This window comes from Copadichromis virginalis, linkage group LG19 (genome assembly GCF_057382275.1).
Source record: "Copadichromis virginalis isolate Kocher_CV1m ecotype Utaka linkage group LG19, C_Virginalis_male_GT1.1, whole genome shotgun sequence".
NCBI lineage: Eukaryota > Metazoa > Chordata > Actinopteri > Cichliformes > Cichlidae > Copadichromis > Copadichromis virginalis.
In genome coordinates this window covers 31,559,160-31,581,133 of record NC_140636.1, presented here as the reverse complement: position 1 = coordinate 31,581,133, position 21,974 = coordinate 31,559,160, and the positions used below count along the sequence as shown (strand labels likewise).

Sequence of the window (21,974 nt, the reverse complement as noted above, 5' to 3'; positions counted from 1 at the left end):
TATTTGGGAAAATATATTTTGCAAGATTGCTTGCATGCAGGGTTCTTTTAAAATAAATAACAACAACAAAAAAAAACCCTGCATTAACTGAGCGTTGGCTAATGCATTAACTGTTATTTTTTCAGCGAAAAGGCCTTGTGTAGTGAAAAACAAACAAAAAGTATCAAGTACAGGGTCTTCTTATTAACAGATCGTTGTGGCACTTTGAAGCATAGCATGTGACATTGCTTCAGAACGATGGTACGTGGCTACAACAGAAGATGCTTTGCTCTGATACACCTTGGCTTTATAAAGCAAGCGAAAGGGAGGCTTGCATATATGTGAAAGCCCAAACGGGTGTGAAATGAGGAGAGCGAGACAGAGAAAAGAGACACATACAACACTGAAGCTATAGCTGGCCTCCACCAGCTGAACTGTAATCATATGACTCAGCCTGCCCTACTAGGCAACAGATGCCAATGTGTATGCTAATACTGGGAAAATAGCAAATATGCTGGACAAAGGGATGTGCTAAGCTATGAATAGATTTTTTGGCTAATAAGTGATACTGAGAGGGCATTTGGGAGCTCAGTCTATGAATTAAGCACTTCAATATGTTGTATCATGAGGAAATCTAATCCTTTATATGCAATGTGTAGCTTTATTGGATTATCGCCAGGTAAAGAGAGACCTTGGTTATGTAAACTTTTTTTTTTTTTTTTTTAAAGCCTTAAACAGCAGGACACTGACCACTAGACACTTGTCGCTGCATGTGGATTGAGTTGTTCTTTTGCTTTTGTGCTGTTACCATAATACGAGCCCATCACTGTATGTGAATGTGTGCACCGAAGGAGAGACAGAAGCAGAGCCAGGGAGCACGTGTGAGGCCACATGCTGCAGCGTGGCAAAGAGAGGGGGAGGCAGAGGGGGAGGGGTGGGTTGCCGAGTGTGACTTGCGGATGGGGAGGTGGGTGTTCTCACCTGTGTTCTGTGCCAGATAACGGACGCCCTGGAGTGCCCCAGTTTGTTTCGACAGGGCCCTTTGTCATAGTGGATCAGGAGAAAGTCATCCTAGCACATGACACACATACAGATAAAGACTTGACCATCAGCTATCTGAATGATACGGGTGGGCGTTCAGAGAAAATTGCTTTTTAAGTGACCTGCGGAGCACGGTCGCCTGTATGCTCACACAATTAGGATTATATAAGGGCACCACAGCTCATTAATCACCAAAGTTATATGAGTTCAGCTGAGGCTGTCGCTTTGAACAGTCAAAATAATGAAAATTGCAAATACTCTTAATGTAAAGCTACAATTTTCTGATAATTAGAGATATTGTTGTTCCATGGAGTTAAATAATTAGCAGTGTGAAAATACGTTACAGGATGAGGAATAAAGATGCCACTCACATCCAGGGACTCCAGACAGTACCAGCAGAAGGCATGCTTGCAGTTCTTGCACATCATCTGTGCACAGCCCTCGTCCCTCTCAATGTAAACTTTACATTTAGGACAGCGCTTGATTGGTGCATCATCCTCTTCGTTTTTATAAAAAGAGCTGAGGAGAAGAGACGCAAGTTAAGTGTTCAATTCAATATTCATACTATGTGGCATAACAGGATTTTATGTAGTTCTAAATCAGATTCATCTAAATAAATACATATGTAGGTGTCACCAGTCACTAAAATGACCTTGAACTCAACCCCAGACTAACATTCTCCTGTCCTCTCGGTGTCAGGTTATCTGTATCCATTTCTCCCATTATTTCTAAACAGCTGACTCCGACAACCTGTGCATGAACAGCGCTCTGTCATTTTGCGAATTATCCGAAGACAGCAAACAGGCCCATTGATTTTTCAGGCCGGTCTCCATGAATCTGTCATACTGTTCGTTTGAGTGAAACACAATACAGTCTCAACACCTCCACCACTTTAGCTAGAAACTAGAAAACACTGAACTGTATTTAGTTTAGCAAATTCTACTGTGTTAAAAAAAAATTCTTCTGCATCATGAAAGAAAAACACTTGTACGACTTGTAGAAACCATAATCTTGTGACAGGCAGAGAGATTAATGTTTAACATAAGCGTAGCCAAAATGAACAAAAAAAAAACAAAAAAAACAAAACAAACAAACACAGGGAAAATGATGCTTTTAGAGATATCTTTATGGTGAACAAGTGTAATTCAAACACCAAGGCTCTTTACAACTATGAACCCTCTTCTCCAGTGTGGCCTCTGAGCTCTTGCGCAGACAGCAGAAGGTTCTGCAGAGCTAATGGCATTTCCAGGGTAAGAGGATAAGACAAAGAAATGGGTCAGCTGCATGCATCTCTGAGCAAGTCTGTTCTACCTTAGGAGACAGATGCTGCACCCTTAAAATTAATGATTAATCTATTTCAGCCAGCCTTACTGCAGGTTAGTTGAAGCAGATTGTTTTATCTCTACCTACAAAATATGTGCTTGAGTGTTGGCTGATGCTCAAGCAAAAAGTGGCAGCAAAAAGACACACTGACTGAATCCTGCCAGGTTTTTCTCACCTTCACTCAGATGGGCTAAGACGGCAACATAGCATTGACAAAACTAGTATTTCTAGCAGGCCTTATACCTGCTGCACTATCACATGCCAAAATGTTATTACTTTACTGAAGTGCTCATGTTTAAATGATTGCCTGTTAAAATTTGAGCAAAAATTAAAAATTAATTATAATTAATGACTTAATAATTATGGATTTCATTAAGGACGCTGCTTAAGGACAAGGACAGGTTTCAGAATTCATTTCATGTCTCATAGCCTGTAAGTATTTTTTGGATTATTGTCCATGAAATGTTAAAAGTGTGAAAGCTAGTGAGTGGATACAAGTAGAAAGCAGCACCTGTTTTCTCCTGGTAGGAAGGACGTAATGGGCAGGTTGTTCTCCTGGCAGGCCTGCCCGGGGTGCCAGTTGGCCTTGCAGGCTGAGCAGAACTCGAGGGCACATACAGCACATTGGACCAGCTGGGGCAGGGCTGGAGAATCCGCTTCCTTTAGCTGGCACACCGCCTGGCAGGTCGACGAAGGGCACCATGTTCGGCAGGGGTCCAGCAATACCTCTGACGACACAAAAAAGGTCCAGGTCATGAACACCGGCTCTCTTATTAGCTCATTTGAGCCAAAATATTTAATGAGTTTCAGATGCAGATTTCTGAAGATGTAGCGCAGTAGACTAGAACCTTCTCTGGCTGCTTGGTGATTTTTTAATGCCCCGGGATTTCCTGTTACGTGTGAAATAATGATACATGTATTCAAGAATAATGTTTCTCTCTGCAAACTTCTTATAATTTGATATCATGCTCTCTGCACTTTATCTTTATGCAACAAAAAAAACCAACCAAACAAACAAAAAAACATCAGTACTGGAAGAGAAACAAAACCATTTTCACTCATTTTCATTTTCAATTCTTATACAAATAGCAGATGAGTCATGTTAGACATATGAATTTCCCTCTGGGATCAATAAAGTTCTTATTCTTATATACTGAAATGTTTCTTTTGTTTTAAAAAAAAAAAAAAGTTATTTCTTGTGTTACTGCATCTATTATTTGGTAACTTGTTTCCATGGCTTCCAAAAATTCTTTCGAATATTTTTAAAAGTGGTAAAAACAGATTCTGCCAATTCTAAGTACATAGCATGATGCACTTGCCCTTGTATCCTGTCCTTACATCTCCTTGCCTCTCTGCCAAGAACTATGAGCACACATTCCACTTGCACTTTTGGCTCAGCCTGAGAAATATGGAACGGTTACAGAAACTGTTCTGCCTGACTAGACTGGGACATTGATGAGACGGCTCACTGCTTTTATCCAGAATCAACAGCTCTTTCTGAGGATTTTTATTAATTTACAGGGTCCCTTCTGTGTTAATGAATGTGTGTTTGTCTTTATGGATATGCATTTATTCCTGCAAGCGTGATCTGCATGTTCTGTGTATAGTTTGTGCCTCTGTGTAGGCGGAGAACCTGCAGAGTGAGTACCATCAAAGAGTGATAGCACAGCATGGTCACTGCTGTCTCTTGTAGGGATGGAACTAAAATATTGCTGATTAGCATGTCTACACTGACAGTGTGAAGCAAAGCGACACAGATCTGCCATCATGTTTTCAGCTCTGAGATCCAAGCTATTTATTAGAAAATGAACTGCTGACACTAAAAGTACACGGGGGAAAGAGACAATGGGAATTTAACAAAAATACAAGGGATCAAATGGTGATGATCCCTAAGGCTAAAGAGGCCAATTAACTGTAGTTCCTGCAGTGGCCAGTTGAAGCTGGCTGCAAAAGTGGGTCAATCCCTTAATGCACATTACCTGTTAGTTTCATCCAGCCATGCAGTTTGTATCGATGCCCCCTGCTAACCAAGCTAGCTAGCCTTAGCTAATAGCTTAGTACACTGCCCTCTCTTGTACACTACTGTACACTACTAAGTCACCCTTCAATTCTTTAGACTTCGCTTCTAAGCAGCCAGATTTTCATGTAATCTTTAAAGAGGTCTTTAACAATAGCTCCCCAGGTTTTCTGAAGGTCTGAGCAGTGAATGTCTACAGCTGTGAAACACAATCGAGGTTCTTCATTTGATTTGGGGCTGCATTTAAGCCAGTGGTGTTCGGGAGCTTGTCAAAATTGCTTTTTGCTTACTGTATTTCCATGTATTTTTGCACATTTCAATAAACTAATGACTATTTGTAGTGAAATTCAATTTAATTGAATCAAGAATGAAATCCAATTGTTCTTCATTTTGTACATAACAAAATGTATGCAAAGAAAACTTGAAAACACCTGTCAGTGTTGAAGAGTGAAATTTATGGGGCTAAGAAGGATTTTCCAAATCTATTCTAGCAATTTTCCACAGACACCCCCTGGTGTAACTCAATAGCGAAAATGTCCACAGGGGTAAAATGATTAAGTCTAGATAGAGCAAGCAACAGTTTAGCTCCACATGCAAAATGAGACTCATCCTTTTGTGTGTAGTATCTCTGCAGGACAGACGGGTCCATGTGACTCCGTTTGATAGTCATCGCCCATACTGCGCCTACTGGTGAACTCTGAAGTGATCACTGACGTACTGAAGCTGCCTTGTACTGACTCACCCCTTTCAAACTGAAGTTTCTTGTATCTCTGCATCATCTCTGTGGCCACCATGCACTCAATCTGCAGGAAGTGAGGAGAAGAGAAGTGGGAGTGAAATGAGCAGGTCAGTGTGGACATTTGTAGACAGAAACTGCAAGAAGCAATTATAAATTCTCCACGCGAGTTTCATTTCCAGAACAATGTCATAATCAAAATTCCACAAAACCTGAACTTGCCATTTGTTTGGGCCTTAAATCTCATCCCCACAGTAAAATAGAAATTGATTGCCAAGTGCAGCCAAGGTGCATACGCAGGCCCACACATGGTTACTCATTTAATGGGCATTGAAAAACATTCAGGCTTTGAGAATTACAAGAATGGAAAGGGATGATGCATGCTGTGCCTGACTGGCTAAAGTGGCTTTGGCTCTATTAAGGGCCAGGGACGCTAATTAGAAACTGAATGCTGCTGTGTGCTAAACTATGCTGCGTCCTATGGTAAACTGCCTGAAGAAGGAGCAGTTTGACCTCAATGTGACACCTGCTACGGAAAAAGACATGCAGGATTGCTCATTGTAATTGAATACACACATGAAAGTGAAGTGAAATGCACGTCTTAGTTAAGGATGGTGCTTTAAATTGACAATGTTGTTTTAGAAATATAGGTTTAACCGATATACTCAATAGTTGCACAAAGTGCATTAACTCTGCTACATCTGCACATACAGTGCTGCGCCTGTGTAGAAATTTAAAAAATGACTACTGCTAAATGGAAAACGAGTGACTGAGTGGTCCCATGTCCAATGCAGAACTAAGACGTTCTAATAATGGAAACGCACCTCATTTTCTTGCAAGTGTCCTCTTTTAGGACAGGCAGAGTCCGGACAGCTAATTGCAGTTTCAAGGCCATCTTTAATCAGGAGTTCCACATACTGCTTCAGGCACTGAGGAAAAAAAAACAAACAGACAAGTATAACATAAATCCAGTAAAATCTCAAGTTAATCAGCAAGATGAAACAAAAATGAAAGCATAACCAGCGGCAACAGATAAGGCAAACAAACAGTGGCCAGTCTTGGGATCACTATGCATGTTAGATGTACACCAAATGGTGGCACTTTTTTCTGAAAGGCTGACAGCTGCACTAATCAATTGTTTTACACTACCAAGTGATCTGTCTGTGAAAAGCATGTCTGTGATGCTTTTCAGCTTCTTTTGACTCACCATTCTGGTTTTTTAATGATTAATCAAATGGATAGTGCTGTAAAAAAAACAAACAAACAAAAAAAACCCAACCCAAAAACAAATTCTATTCACCTAAAACCTGTAACATGCCCATCCTTCACTCCCTGGTCAAGATATATGCAGACTATGCAAAAGCCAAAACAAAGCTAAAGACAAGTAATTATCAGACTGAATGATAGCCACAACTATTTTTCTAATGGTACAACAGTAATAGAGATGCCCTGCTTTAGCATGTTATAACATTTCTTGGCGCAAACACATGAATTATGCTTTTCATGTGAAACTTCTATGAGTCATTTAAGGGAAGCCAGTAAGTTTCACAAAGCTGAGTGTTACCAAAGACACACACCGACATAAACCTTCTATGTGCCACGGCTGGCTATTTTCTAGTTGTTGTTTTTTTTAAACTGTTCATTTTATGTCAGCCAAAAAAAAAGGGAAAAAAAAAAAAAAAGGAAATGGTGAGTTATTAGTTACAGACTGCAGTACGCTTGCACTCTGGAATAAAGTGTGCTAAAGAAAGTTTGGCAATTACGGCTGCACCCCAGACTGAGTTCTAGGAAATGGCAGCTATTTTTAAGTTGTCATTCATGAGCATTGTTTCCTCATCCCTGGAAAAGATTGGTTTACATCTGCTAACCAATTGAGGGGGGGGGGGGGGGGTTATCGTTTCTTAGCCTCAGCTGTTACACTGGAGGGATGTGAGACTGATACTGCAGCCATTTCGGTGTGTGACTTTTACTGGGTCTAAATTTAACACAGAAGTTACATTTACTGTACTTCAACGCAGAGGCAGATCTTACTTAATCTTACTATTATTAGATAATTGTAGCCTGTTTAATAATAGTAAGATTTATGTTGTTTGAATTGGAGTTTTAGGAAAAAAAAGAAATTAAAATGTATTTTAATCAACAATATTCAACATTTGGACACCACGGCTCCAGCTGCAGGCCCAAGGCTGGAGCCCATCAAAACAACTCCCTGATAACGACTGTGTGATGACTATTCTTCCCGCCCCATGAAGGACACCTGGATTGGCTGGAGGACTGTTTACTTAGCCTGATAGGCCGAAGGACACTGTCTCAGCTAAACTATGGACACGCACACACACACACTTACACTGATAAGCACTTACTCATCCCCCTCCCTTTCCAACGCCTTCGATGCTTGTGCCCTACCGGGGATGATAGCAGTCAACTGGACCAGCACAGATGCTGCAAGACCGGATGCGCTGTCTACGCCGGCTCTCTCTTACCCTTTACCCGCCCTGTTGCTTGTCTCGTGTTTCTATGGTGTATTGATAGTCATGTGCTTTTGTGCTGAGGTGTTTTTTCTTTTATCAAACTGTTCTCCCACTAGGAGCTCAGTCTGAGTGGAGTTTTTTTTTCTCCTCCTCTTACCTCATGTAGTGTATTTTCGTTGTTTTTTTCCTATCAGCCTACCTTCTGACATGTCTGCCCAATGTGATGTTTGTGTAAAGTTGGTCAGGAGGTTCCTTTGTGAGTGCGCATGCGCCATTAGCGTGCTGCCTGCTGTAACCCCTAATTTCCCTCGGGATGAATAAAGTATTCTGATTCTGATTCATATAGCGCTAGTTCACAACAGTAGAACCCCATTGATTGCAACATCCCTTATGAACAAAAGCTTTGCGGGGGCAGGAAGGAAGAACGCTCCTTTTAAAGTTAGAAACTTTTGGCAGAATGTGATTTAGAGAGGGACAGCTGGTACCCAGAGCATAGAGAAGCAACAAACAGGACGAAAACACAAACTACGAGAGAGTGTAGTCAAAAGTTAAGGACATATATTAGTGGTATATAAATACACAACTGAAGTTCAGCTGAGTGGAGGAGAAGTGCTAAGTGCAATATGGAAAGAGCCCTAGCAGGACAACTAAAGCTGGGCAAACACTGTGCGATTTTTCCAGTCGCGTTATTCAGCTTCAGCTCAAAACTGTACGACTGACTCGCAGGGGTTAGAGGTTTGTAGGTCATGATGCAGGGTCTCACACAATACGACCCGATGCTCTGATGCGACCTGAGTGCTCACACTGTGCGTCCATAACATGAAGATGATAACACAAAATCTGTCTCTCCCTCTTACACACACACACACACACACCATCAACTTTGCTAAATTGCTAATGAAAAACATTGATCAGGCAGCTGTGATTGAGCAGCAATGTCCATGGTTGTTGTAGTCGTGATAATTTTGTGAGGTGACATCGAAAAGGCTCAGATGAGCATGCCAAAGTTCTACAAGTTGTGCCTCCATCGCTTGTGTCCAGATGACATGCTGCACTGCCGTGCTGCTCCGTCTTTTCACTTTCATTTCTTTGTTTGCGTGTGCGCAGTGTGAGAGGCTGCGGTGACACCCTCATGACGGCCGACAGGTTTTCAAACAGGTTTGATCTTCTTACGACCAAACGATTGATGATCGCGAGCTGGTCGTGAGGTGTTAATCGCTTCTCGTTACCCCATATATACTACACTATGCACGACACACGATTAAGGCGAAACTCGGGCCGATCCCCAAAACGGTCGCACGACTGAAAAATCGGCTCAAAATTGGGCCAAAATTGCACAGTGTATGCCCAGCATAAGTGTAAGGTTTATCAAAAAGGAACATTTTAAACCTAGCCTTAAAAACAGAGAGGATGCTTGCAAATAGCTGATGTTCTGCTTCTCATTGTACTTTTGGGAACTCAAGAAACTGCAAGTAAGCCTGCAGTAAATGCTCTATTGGGATCATAAGGTACTACAAGTTGTTAAAGATTATAGAATCTTATCGCTCAGGACTTTATATAGAAGAAAGAAGGGTTTAAATTCAATTTTGGATTAAGCTGGGTGTCAGTGAATAATATCTTCTGTGGTATTAACTTCATCTCCTTTTCTGGTTCAAAAAGGACTCCAGGGTTCCTTAAAGTAGTACCTGAGGCCACAGCAATGCCACAAGAAAAGGGAAAAAAAATCCCCAAAACTTACCAGTGTACAAAAGACACATTGGCACTGTGTGATGGTGGTCATCTGCTCCAGAGGGAACTCTCCAAGGCACAGCTTACATGAGACCAGAGGGTCCACGGCCAGCTCCCACGTGGGACGGTACCGCGCCGTGGTCATCTTCACCGCCACGGAGCTGAAACATCAAAAGACACAGCAGGGAAGAGGAGAGAAAGCAATTAGTTAAGCTCAATGTTTCCTGGAAGATAGTGAAACAAATACTGCTGGTGACAGAATAAATAAGAAAAAAAGAAAAGAAAAAAAAAAAAAAAAAGAAAAAGAGTCTGTGTAGCTTCGAATTGTTTTTTTTGTCTGTTCACTTAATAAATCCCCCGTCCAAGATTTGCTCTGACTCAATGCTTTACGAATTGTGTCCAGCGAGATTGTGCACACACAAATGGGCTCGCTGTATGCACAATGACACTAGCTCGCCGCCTAAATGGCCGTTGTCAGTTCTGTTCATTTTTATTTCAGGCCTCATGCTTTCTGGCATTAAAGAAAACACGGTTCAAAAAGCTTCTGAAGCTCCTGTAGTTATCTTCAACAGCTTTCACAGCTCCCTGTGAAATTTTCACTTGGTATGAAGTTACACTTTTTTTCCTTCACTGCACGTCATTCCATGTCTCTTATGAGAGTCAGAAAGGGTTATTTTAGGCCATCTCGTCTCACTCTCTCTTTCTCTCTACAGCTGAGAGCAAAGAGCACCCACTCGGCTGTTTACAGGAAGTGCTCCCGCACATACACAGCATCAACACTGTCAAGCTCTCCCCGTGCTGCTTAGCAACTGGCTAAAGGAGGATTTTGAAGGTGGAGGGTGAGCTGATAGGAGGGGGAGAAACGTGGCAGAGGGAAAGAGACATGGAGAGTTCGCAGTTTGCCTTCACTGGTCGCAGTCTGCTTCAATGTGCAGCTGCCTGTTTGCAGAAGAGGGAAGCAAGTGGGACGAGATGGGTTGAAGAGTTCATATCCATGGACTCTTGTGCTGTCTAAATGTGCTAGTCAGCGATGAGAGAGACACACATCCCATCCTCCTTCTTAACAACACATTACACATTCTAAGTAGATTGGGAAATGCAGGTCATTGCATCCACCACTGACTGACTTCATTAAGCTGTAAATTAAGCGCTAAAGTCAATCCACAGATGATGTGTGCTAGAATATTAAAATAATAAGAGTTACAATCTGCTAATGTGGCAAATATCTCTTTGTAGGATTGTGTCTGGTTTCTTCTTTTAGTTCACTGGCCACTTTGAGGTGCTGGAAACATTCAGCGATTTTGATCCATATTGACATGATGGCATCACACAGCTGTGTTCTCCTACTGGAAGCAGCCATCAAAGAATAGGGAAGCAGTGAGGTCAGAAAGAGGTGGACATGGTCAGCAACAATACTCATCAGCAGATCGGCATTTTCTAAAATACTCAGACAAACCCATCTTGCACGACAACCATGCCATAGTTCAACAAGTCATTTAAATCACCTTTCTTCACCAACCACATGGCAGCAACCTAATGCATTTAGGCTTGTAGACATGGTAAAGACAATTTGCTAACATTCAAACCAAGCAACAGAATGGGGGTCAAATATAGAGGAACTGAACAAGTGTTCCAATTAAAGGGTGTAAGTATATTTGGATTGTTGGTACAAATGGTTCTCTTTAGATAGAATGGGTTGATAAATGATAAAGGGAATAATTTCAGTGTTTTCACTATAAATATTTCCAAACATTGTGAGACAGCCTCCTCATCCTCAAGTTAGTAGAAGTAGGAGGAAGAAGAGTCATGATTAAATGTACATTAAGATGGAAAACTGCTCATCTGAAAGTACAGGTTTAAGCAATAATACATAAAATGTGTCACTACTCTCGTTTGTGTAAACAAAAACTCAAACTCTCAAGCTGGGAAACTGTTATTAGTAATTGATGCTAATTCATTTGCTGCTTGACTGGGGGCAAATGTCTCATTTGTTACAATTGGACTGCTTTAGTTGTTCCTGTTTTGCATCTCTGTCGTGTTTTAAGTAGGAGGGCCAAGGAGGAAATTGCAAAGTGAGAAAAACTGAGAAGATAAATTAGAAAAATGAGATGCAGCTCATGTCTGACTCACTCAAAATGCCTGGCATCCATCCATCCATCTATCCACCATCCATCACGCTCACCAGAAAGCACTGAGTGGTGAAGAAGCTCCTTTATGTAGCTGCTGAACTCATAGAAAAGCTTAAATGGCAATTTGTTATCAGGGTGTTGCCAACTCATAAAAATGACCCTCGGGGGAGTGCGTGGAGGTGTGTGCTTTGGAGGCCAAAAGGAGAAAAAAGAAAAAAGTCAAAAGAGAAACCAATTACTATATTAATGATGTCACAACTGCAAATGCAGCCAGACAATTTAGTGTAATGGTGTGTAATAACCCTTTTTGTTAGCTTAGGAAAAAAAAAATATATATAAACATGTTAAGACAGCCTGGATGATCACCATGCAAAAATGAATAATAAAGTAAATGTGTGGGAACTTCTATAAAAACAGAAGCAGCTTAGCCACCGTTTCATTCAATCAACAAACTGCATCACTAAAAATGATTTGAATACGAGTTGAACCCCACCAGCAGGAGTGGACTGACACTTCACAGGATAGATGCTTAACACTACAAAGCTAAAAGCTTTGCTGATGACTAGAATGATAAGATATTCCAGGGTGACTGAAATTAAGGGGGGAGGGGGTGGGGGTTGACTCTTTGTCTAAATTACTAATTAATATACATTTACATTCCACGAGCAGGATCTCCTAATACAGTGGGTATTGAACCTTTTCCTCTAATCCCAGGTTTTATATCGGCTGTGCAAACACTGACAGACTGGGTCGATATGGACAAATGAAATGGTTTTGTAAAGCCCTGACATGGCCTGAGGAAAGGGGGAGTGAGCGAGATAGAATGGCAAATGGAAAATGAGTTTTCACGAGAAAAGGTGGTGCAGTGCGATCCCTCTGCTGCATTATTAACTAGATGGTCCATTATCACTGAGAAAAACACGCGCGCGCGCGCGCACACACACACACAGGTACACAGGATATTCAAAGCAATGGACTACTTGGTGCTATCTTTTCAAATATAGCCTTCCTGAGTACGATAAGTCTGAAAAGGTCAGGTCAGAGAGTTAAAGATTAATAAAGTGAGACTCAGAAATCAAACATCTTTCCTGTGCAGTGTCCACCATGTGTCAGTCAACAGTCTAAAATAGCCCTCACTCACAGCTTAACCGGCTACAGCACCATACATGCCATAATGACTCCATATCCAGGAGACAAACAGACACACACGCATTAACAATCCATTGCATAACAGGGTTGGAACAAGTCACAGAGGAGTGACTGACTTCTCCAGGGAACAACAAGTAAATGGGATTTCTTGCCGCAGTAGAAGGCATATGATGCCACCCATTAAAGTTTTTTTTCCACCTACATCATGTTATGTAAAGCAAAGGTCAGCCACAGTACACAAACCCAAGCACAGTCAAACAAACACACACAAGCCATGCAAGTAACAGCAGAACCTTAACCAAAAAGCATACTGCCCGAAGCCTCACATCACAAGCTGACCTCGCTTCAACGATTTCAAGGTTTTCATGGTACATATGAGGACTATGATACAAGACCAGACACAGACTCACTCATCACCAGCATATAAACATTATGCCTCTTTATTATTGGGGAATTCATGTATATCGTCTTACAGATAAACCTGTTGAACTGCTTGTTAACACAAATATCACCAGAACTCAATCCAATGGAGCAGCTTGGAAACAGAAAATCTGCAGCAGCTGGGCGATGCCATCATCACCATGACAGGTGGGTACAAATATGGAGAGCATAAAGAGCAACGGTGAATAACTACATGTCAACATGTGTTTTTAATGAGTAGCAGTACTCTAAATTCCTTTCTTGGAAATGTTTGTACAAATCCGCAACAGTTACAGTGTTTTTCCAGTCAAAGTCCTCCTGAATTGTGAACATTGCTTTCTTTCTACTTACTTATTAAAACCAAACAACCTACTTTAATGCATCAGAAAGTGTGTCATTTATGAGTAAACAATTACAAATGAGTCTACTTAAAAAAAAAAAAAAAAAAAAAAAAAAAAAAAAAGCTAGACCGATATTAATACACTGCTCCCAGTGTTATCTTCTGATCAGAGTGTGCATTCATATAAATGCTGCTTCCTAGCTTGTAAAGAAAATCCTAAAATGCTAATTCTCACCTGAACCCCCTCAGAGAGACTTTAGAAGTGAGAGCACATTTTCACATGCTTCAAAAAGCAGCCTCACGCTGAATAACAATGCAAGCCTTTACATTCACTAGGAATCAGCCTCAAATAACAGGTTATAATGCACCAGTGTGTACGATCTGTACTGTGTCATTTGCTTTGATGCAGATGGGCAAGCACGGAAAGAATCAGTATTTCAGCTCTTTGTTTTCAACTGAGCACAGTTTCACGTTGCATCCTATCTGAAATTAAAAGAAAGACAGCAACCATCAGCTGCTTTGCAAGTTTGAGCAACCCAATTTTTTCTTTTTCTTCTCACAAATGTGGACACGCACAAAAATGTCTTTCGCCTGATTCAGAAAGAAACTGCTCTCACCCAATGAGACGAGCCAGAGACAGTGTGATGAAGGACACGCAGTAAATACCGAATTGTGTTCAGCTGCAGTAAACAGCTCATATTGTCCTACGTAAATTATGAGAACGGCCCAGTGCAGTAGATGCTCGCCCGTGTGATTATTTGCCACAGCCAAATGAATATTGTTAGAGGAATGATATAACACCAGCTGTCACGAACAGTTTTCGTTCTGACTTGCTTTATCGGTGAAAACAGACCTTTCTCAACTTTTCTGAGCAACATTTCTGTCTGGCACACAGCTACAATCATTTCCTTGTCGTCTCATTGGACTCGGTCCTTTAATTGCATTTCGCTGGAATGCATCACTCTTCACAGAAGCATGATTCATTGCAACTCAAGAATCCATGCTCAGACAAATAGTTATTGAATCTTCTGAAATTTCGATACAGTTAACAGAAACTGGAATTTGTTTGTTTTTAAAGAATTATTAACAAAAAGTAAAAGAAAAAAAAATACTCCAGGCTGAGCTGTGTGCACACTGATCGTCAGTTTGAAATAACCACATCGTGATCCTGCTCTCTGCTGCCCCTGACCCCCGCCCCCCATTTACTTCCTTCCTTCCCTCCCTCAAAAGCCCAGCCCAGCTCATTGAGGCCAATTAGTGCAGCCTTTAAGTTTATGCCATATTAACTCTGCGAGGAAGAAGACGCAGTGGAGAGAGAGAGCAACAGGCAATCTGCCAACTTTGCCTTTTTTTCCCAGCCTCCCTTGGCTTACCTTTACTGCCTGATATTTCTACTTGTCACCTCATGGTGCAAGCTTGTGGCTTTTACTCGCTGTCCTAGGCAACCACACAAACAGGCATACCACGGGCTTTATTTATAACCACAGCCTACGCACAAATCTGAGCAGATAAGATAGGTACAACAATACAAACTTCTTGAGGATGAGCATCCTGTAAAGCAGCTGTGCTCCATGAGGGGGGGGGGGGGGGGGGTCAACACAGATGCTTCAAAGTAAGTTTTATAATAAATCATCTCAAGTTTAACTTGTGAATTTGCAGAAAAACAGTATTACACTGGACTTGAGCTTCACGTGAATAATTTCTTAAAAGATGCAAGCAAACAAACCATTTACATATCTTACTCTTAATTCAAAATACTGAGCATCTGGCCCATTACCATGTTCCCAAACCCTCTGTGCTGTGAGGTTTCTGTCAGTTGACTCTTATTTAAGCACAACTCCATAAGTATCTGTAGAAGGTATGCTTTTAAAATCCTACGAGCTTGTTCATCAGTGCTTTTGTTGCTTTCTGAAAAGTCAAACTGCTTTGTTGGGGTCAGCACACACTCTGCTTGAGAATTGCATTGTGTTGGCATCATAGACTGTGTATAAAAGAGGTAAGCATGTAAGCTTCTGCAGGTACTTGATATTGATATTGATATTGTGTTTGCTCCTGTTCTTAGCAGTTTCACTGTCGCACACTGGTTCCCTTTTGCAATAGGTCATTTAAACCCTCAAAAAGAAAGCTGTTCACAGTTACAATTTAAGAGAAGTGATGTAACAACAGCAATACACTATTGTGCAACTGCACATCCAAAGACAACATCATGCAGATAGTACAGAAACCTATGTAGCAAAAGTAATGGCATAATTGATGAGCTGTAATGTGATTGCTGAAGCTATAACCGTAATGCACTACCGTGTATATAATGACAGCGTAGGTTATTCTTTAGAGCAGCTAACCTACATTTTATACGTCAAAGTGCACACAGAGTATTTTTGGGTGGCTCTATTGCTAAAAGTGAAAGGTGACTTGCTCTTTTTGACAGGCAGCGGTTGACACAGAGGTGGGGTGGGGGGAGGGGAGCCAAGAGTTGTGATAGGCCTAGTTTTTATATGCCCCAGTGAGTTACACAGTCACCCAAATGTATTTTGGCATTGTGAATGCTGTGTGTGTGTGTGTGTGTGTGTGTCAGTGGGCTTAGCAAGTCAAAGTCCATCTTGCAGTGTGGGCCAGACGGACAGTGAAATGGTGATTAAAAAATACCCAACTAAATATAATATAAACTCAGTGCACGCAAGCATGTCGATACGGTTAATACGGCCTGCTGAATTTCAGTCTGAGTATCGAAATGGTAATTTAAGCAGCTTTGAACATGTCTTGGTTGTTGGTGCCTGATCTGAGTATTTCAGTAACTGCAGATCCACTGGGAAAAATCCCAGTGGATCTTTCCCAGTTTTACAGAGAATGTTCTGAAAAAGAGAAACTATGTTCTCTGGGTGAAAATGTCTTGTTTATCTCAGAAGTCAGGAGAATGGTCAGACTGCTTCACGCTGACAGAAAGACAACAGTAAAATGATGTCACAACCGGGGTATGCAGAAAAGCAGCTCTGAATGCTGAATAAATCTCACAGCAGCAGAAGACCACACTGGGTGCCACTCCTGCCAGCTAAGAACATGAAACTTCGCCAACAATTTGCACGAACAGAAGCCGTAAAAGTAAAAATGTTGCTGGCCTGACGAGTTTCGTTTTCTGCTGTGACATTCAGATGGTAGGGTCAGAATTTGGCGTCTGCCTTGTATCAATAGTTCAGGCTACTGCTGCAAGTTTAAAAGTTTCAGATATTTTCTTGGCAAACTGTAGGTCCCCTTAATACCAGCTGAACACCATTTAAATGGCACAGCCTGTCCGTTTATGCTGTTTTCTGTGGTTTATTTTCCAGTTCAATTATTGATATAGGTAGGGCTGCTCAATTAATCGAATTTTAATCACGATTACGATCTGGGCTTTCAACGATCATTAAAAATGACTGAGCCGATTATTAGCCCCTCCCTCATTTATCCGCGACACCTTAAAGGCCGGTCCGTGAAAATATTGTCGGGCATAAACCGGTCCGTGGCGCAAAAAAGGTTGGAGACCGCTGATTAAGAGGACCCGAGGGAAGCTCGGAAAGCTAAGCAGAAGTTATTTGGAGAGGAGAGTGACTGCTGTTGGTTGAAAAGAGAGGTAAAAAAAAACTTCAGTGGTGTTGCACACTATTTTATATTATTTTTTAAAGTCATTGTTAACCCTTTAAATCCGGTCAGAGCAGCACGCTCCGTGTTGTGTAACTATTTTTAAATCCCTGTAGAACCTGAACCGTGTAAGCTAGCGCAATAATTTGTTTTGCATATGAAACCGGAGGAGTTGTACTTACATCTGATGCCATCAGCTTATCCTCGGTCACGGTTTCCTTCCACATAAAGCTTTGCAAAAACTGCATAAAAAGCGCTTGCAGGAACAAAAACATAATATTCCAGAAACACGCTTTGCCGATCCATCAGCTGTTCGTAACACTTCCCACAGTGAAATGATGCACCTGCTGTTTTCTTTGCAAATTTGCATCATAGGATTGTTTTTTGTTTTTCCTGCAGTATATAAAAACTGTATCTCCAAAATAAAACTATGAAGACACTCAAAATAAATTTCCTGTTGTTGTAAACTATTTTTTGCAACTTTATTGTATTTAAAGTTTTGAGGGATAAACCTCTTAAATTTCTCCAAGTAGAAATATATGTAAACAAAACAAAAGCGATTTTCAATATTTTTTGTAGTTTATTGCACTTTTTTGCAATTTATGTAATTACTATGGACTTAATGCATACATATTATTAAAATATGGGCTATAACAGTTGTATTGATGTATAGCAACTTGAAATGCTCCCACAAATGGCACTACAGCATGTAAAAAAAATAATATAAGCTCTGGTGGACTTGGTTCTATAGTACCCGTTGCCTACTGGTGGTGGTCAGAGGGCCCGGTGGCGCCAGTGTCAGGCAGCCTCGCCTCTGTCAGTGCGCCCCAGGGTGGCTGTGGCTACAATGTAGCTTGCCATCACCAGTGTGTGAATGTGTGTGTGAATGGGTGGATGACTGGATATGTAAAGCGCTTTGGGGTCCTTAGGGACTAGTAAAGCGCTATATAAATACAGGCCATTTACCATTTACCATTTAGGTCTTAAAGGGTTAAATAAATATCGTCAAATAATCGTGATCTCAATTTCAGTGAAAATAATCGTGATTATCATTTTTGCCATAATCGAGCAGCCCTAGATATAGGTAATAACTATGACCAGATGGAAGAACAGGAGGGTAGGGTCTTGTTTTCCCCAATAATTTTCAATTTAACAAGAATGACAAAAAGGAAAGATTGCAGCCCATTCAGGGGTGACAGTGGCTTAACTGCCATTATCTTTGTCACCTACCATTAATGTGTCAACAGCTAGAGGAAATTTGGGGGAACACAGCAAAGCTATATTACATTCAGTGTTAATGCCACCTGCTGGAGCTGCCTTCAGAGAAAAGAGAGAAATAAACTAGAATGACGCAGACTAGCAAGACGGGAAACAAAAAAGAAAAAGGGAAGGAAAGAAGATGTAGATGAAAGCATGAGTGAGCATGAAAAAGAGGGAAATGGGTAAAAACAGACTGAAAGAGTGACATTAAAAAAAAAAAAAAAAAAAAAAAAGACTGGAGGAAATACAAGAAAATAGCTGGAATAAAAGGGCTCTTTTCTTTTATGCCTCCTAACTAGACCATTAGGCAAACAAGCTGAAGCTTTGGCAGTACTTAATGACTGAGTGTAAATATTCATGAGATTTTTGTAGCATTTTGTTTTTTCCTTCAAGTTGTAAAGAGCCTACATTGAAGAAAGTCGACTCGATGTTGGGCCACACTCATCGATAAAGTTCACAAAGCTCTTTTTTTGTTAATATTTGATCTCCCCCACCCCATTTTCCTTTATACAAAAAAAAGAAAGAAAGTACGACTGAATACTGAATGACATGATGGTGAACAGCAGACACAGAGCAAAACAGTCAGATGGGGGCTAAAGCAAGGGGGCCAGTTCTTGCCTACAGAGTCTTATTGTCAGTGGTAACAACACTTACAGTTCTCTACAGCACAAAGAATAAACAAGATATGGACGTTATTGTGGAGACAGTAACAGGAGATACTTGTTTCTTACCAAATCAGTATGCAATAAAAAAGAAAAAATTTAAAAATGAGGCTGTAACCAGAGACGGCGAGCTAGTTCTCACCTCCAAAAAAACCCATGCTGCCTCACATTATTGTCTCGCAAGCTGAGTGAAGATGACAGGCATGCCACACTGAGCCCATTTCTATTGACAGATGGAGAGAGCCTGGGCGAAGGGTCGACTTTGCTGGGTATCTCTTGTCACTCACCGCGTTGCATCTTCAGTCTTTATGTTTACATGTAGGGTTTGACTAAATTACAGCAGACAATAACAGGTAAAGTCCAAGGTCATTATTGTGGACGATTTTGACTTATTTATATATCTGTAATCATGCAGAAAAACTTCTCCCGGCTTTAGCTGACAAAGAACACTTATCTAATACCGTAACACTGCTCAGCTGGGTATGAAATTGTGTGAACTGCTTTGTCTAATGAAGGAAAGTTAGTTTTAGTTTGTTATGCAAATGCGTCCAGAATTCACTTTGTACTTCTGTCCAAAACAGAATCCAACAAATATCAGCTGGCAGGAATTTTTCTCTTTCCAGACTCTGTTTAGTTGATCAGCGCTTTTGGCTTTCATCTTGTAAAAGTTCTTTATGGGTTTTTTTTTTTTCTCCCTACCAGGTTGTTCTTTATTTATTTATTTATTTATTTATTATAATTTAACTCTGAAATCAGACTCATTAGAATCTCTTGTGAATTTTAATACAAATCAAAATGCTAGAAAATACTAATAGCTGCTGAAGAGATGGACTAAATGGACAAAATCTTGACTGTTACGCACACAGCCGACAAACGCCAGGACACATCCACTGAGAGCAGCAGCTGACAACAAATAAGGCCCGTATTCGCACGCTGATAGAACGTTCCTGAACTACACATATTAGGCTGCGTTTCTGAATAAAGAAAAAGGCAAGAAGATGTCTGTAATGTTTGCATTTTCTAATATTGAACAGTTCCTGATTTATTTGGACTTATAATGGAGGTGATGCCACTCTGTCTTCACCCCATCAGTTTGACGATTTAAGGCAAATAAACCGTAACAGGTCTTGTGTTCATATCATGAAGTGACAATGGAGCTATGTGACAAGGAAAATAGGATTTATTATTTCTTAAATTTTGCTTTTGAAAAAATGAGAAAATTTACTATGTCAAACACACGTCTCATATTCTTTAAACTGGTGAAAGAGTGTTAACACAGAAATTAGCACATAGCATTGATTCCCTTTACATGTCAGGCTGAACACTCAGTGTGTGTGTTATGCCAATCACACACACACACACACACACACACACACACACACACACACACACACACACACGAGGCATAGTCTACATGTCCCTCATTAGAAAAAAATGCCCTGGGGACAAATTCCTTATGCCACTGCACTGTGCTAAATGAACTGAGAAGGTTATGTCAAGATCTGGCAAAAAAGCTAATTGATGACATGAAGTAAGAAATAATAAAAAGAACTGCGTGTCCTTTTTCACCACAGCTTTAAGCCACTAAATAGTACTGATCGAGACACTTAAGTCGTGTCAGCCATTTTAGTCTTTCACTGAAGTTATTTTAATGAGGAAAATACACAACAAGGGCTAAAATAACAAGCGTGACTCTTGCATGCTGAGTACTGCCGTCACTCCACTGGACAATAGTGTTTTCATGGACAAAACAGGAGTGAGAAGCACTCCAACAGAGAGGCACTCAGAGTCTAATCTGTGGGATACAGTGGCACTCTCACCAAGCAGTGGGCTAAACAATTCACAAGCAATTTTGCTAATCGCTGAGTCTGCAAAGCAGACAAAACAGAAGAGTGGATAGAGTCAGATCCCCCAAGAGCTCATGCCCCAGTCTGACCCTCCATACTCCCTGTAGTCCTGCCATGACATCACAGCTTATCATCTTGTACAGAGTGCTTTCTTGTATCACGTAAAAATCACCACCACAGCATATTATTTTCTCTTTGCCTCCCAGCTCTTTCCTTCCTTGCTGTTGTGGGATGCTACCCTGTACAGAAAACCCAGTCTACAGGTCTCCCGTAGAAATGGGAAGGAGGAAGCCCCAAACCCATGCTAGGAAATGTTCTGGCATCCTGTTGTTGGGTTTGTTGTAGAAACACAGAGGATACTATCTCACTAAAGGTAAGCAAAGGCCCTCAAAGTATCTACATGGGGGAAAATATTACAACACCCTGGTGACAAAAGAAAGCCCCATTGGACTTTTTTGATACTTTGATATATTCTCTATCAATCCTTATCGGGTTGGGCTTCACCTATTTGTAGTTTGGACATGTGTCAGGCATTAGATGTATATAACATATTGGTCATAACCGATCCAGATACTTTTGTTACACTGGAGATTAGAAAGAAAGGGAAGAAATTGATCAGCGTTACTGACAAACTCTGACTTTCACATTATTTTTGCAGAGAATGAAAAAAAATGGAAAGCTGGAAACAGAAAACCCCTCTGCAATGTTCTTGATTAAAACTTACTCATAAAAACACTTGCATTGACCACAGCTTCCCAAACATGTTCACGCCACTTAAAGTTAGGATCTTTAGGATTTAATTAAATAAGCCTGCCTTTCCAATATCATTCTGGATTACTGAAAAAGTAGCCCGATTAAACAGGCCTAAATTTTAAAGGCCTTGTATCCAAACAAGTCTGAACACTAAATTGGAAAGTTGGAATCATTAAAGCTGCAGTAACCACTTGGTGTTGTTATTGCTTAGTGCTTAATGCTACTAAGGACACAGCTGCAAAGTCTTATTCACTCCAAAACAAGAATGGTGCAGGAAAAAACCTTCGATATCTGCCCAACAGGCCAAGTTGTAATGTGATCACATCTCCTCTAACAAGGGGATTTTCACATTGTCAATGTAATTTTTCCCTCTTTCAATCCCCAGTGGCACTAATCTATGCTTTACAAAATGCCAGGCTGCACCACATTTCGCTTCAGTGGTGTCGAGATCCCAGCCTACCACTTGGCTCATCTACTTCACTTAGCGGTTTTCATCATTTCTGC

The 21,974-nt window shown here is 40.8% G+C and overlaps 1 protein-coding gene and 1 long non-coding RNA gene across 2 annotated transcripts in view; one reads left to right on the top strand and one right to left on the bottom strand.

Moving 5' to 3' along the window:
* Positions 1 to 21,974, bottom strand: part of rnf144aa (ring finger protein 144aa) — a 32,670-nt gene that overhangs the window by 6,803 nt on the left and 3,893 nt on the right. Inside the window, exons 2-7 of the mRNA XM_085442425.1 lie at positions 9,306 to 9,456; positions 5,921 to 6,025; positions 5,103 to 5,163; positions 2,855 to 3,071; positions 1,392 to 1,539; positions 961 to 1,050 (exon numbers count right to left, since the gene is read on the bottom strand). Of these exons, the coding sequence (XP_085298551.1) occupies positions 961 to 1,050; positions 1,392 to 1,539; positions 2,855 to 3,071; positions 5,103 to 5,163; positions 5,921 to 6,025; positions 9,306 to 9,440 (756 nt within the window). The 5' untranslated portion in view covers positions 9,441 to 9,456. The remainder of the gene's footprint in view (positions 1 to 960; positions 1,051 to 1,391; positions 1,540 to 2,854; positions 3,072 to 5,102; positions 5,164 to 5,920; positions 6,026 to 9,305; positions 9,457 to 21,974) is intronic.
* LOC146686485 (uncharacterized) lies at positions 4,976 to 9,672 on the top strand. Its single transcript, XR_014916938.1, has 2 exons — positions 4,976 to 5,206; positions 9,227 to 9,672. It is a non-coding gene; the product is annotated as an uncharacterized LOC146686485 (long non-coding RNA).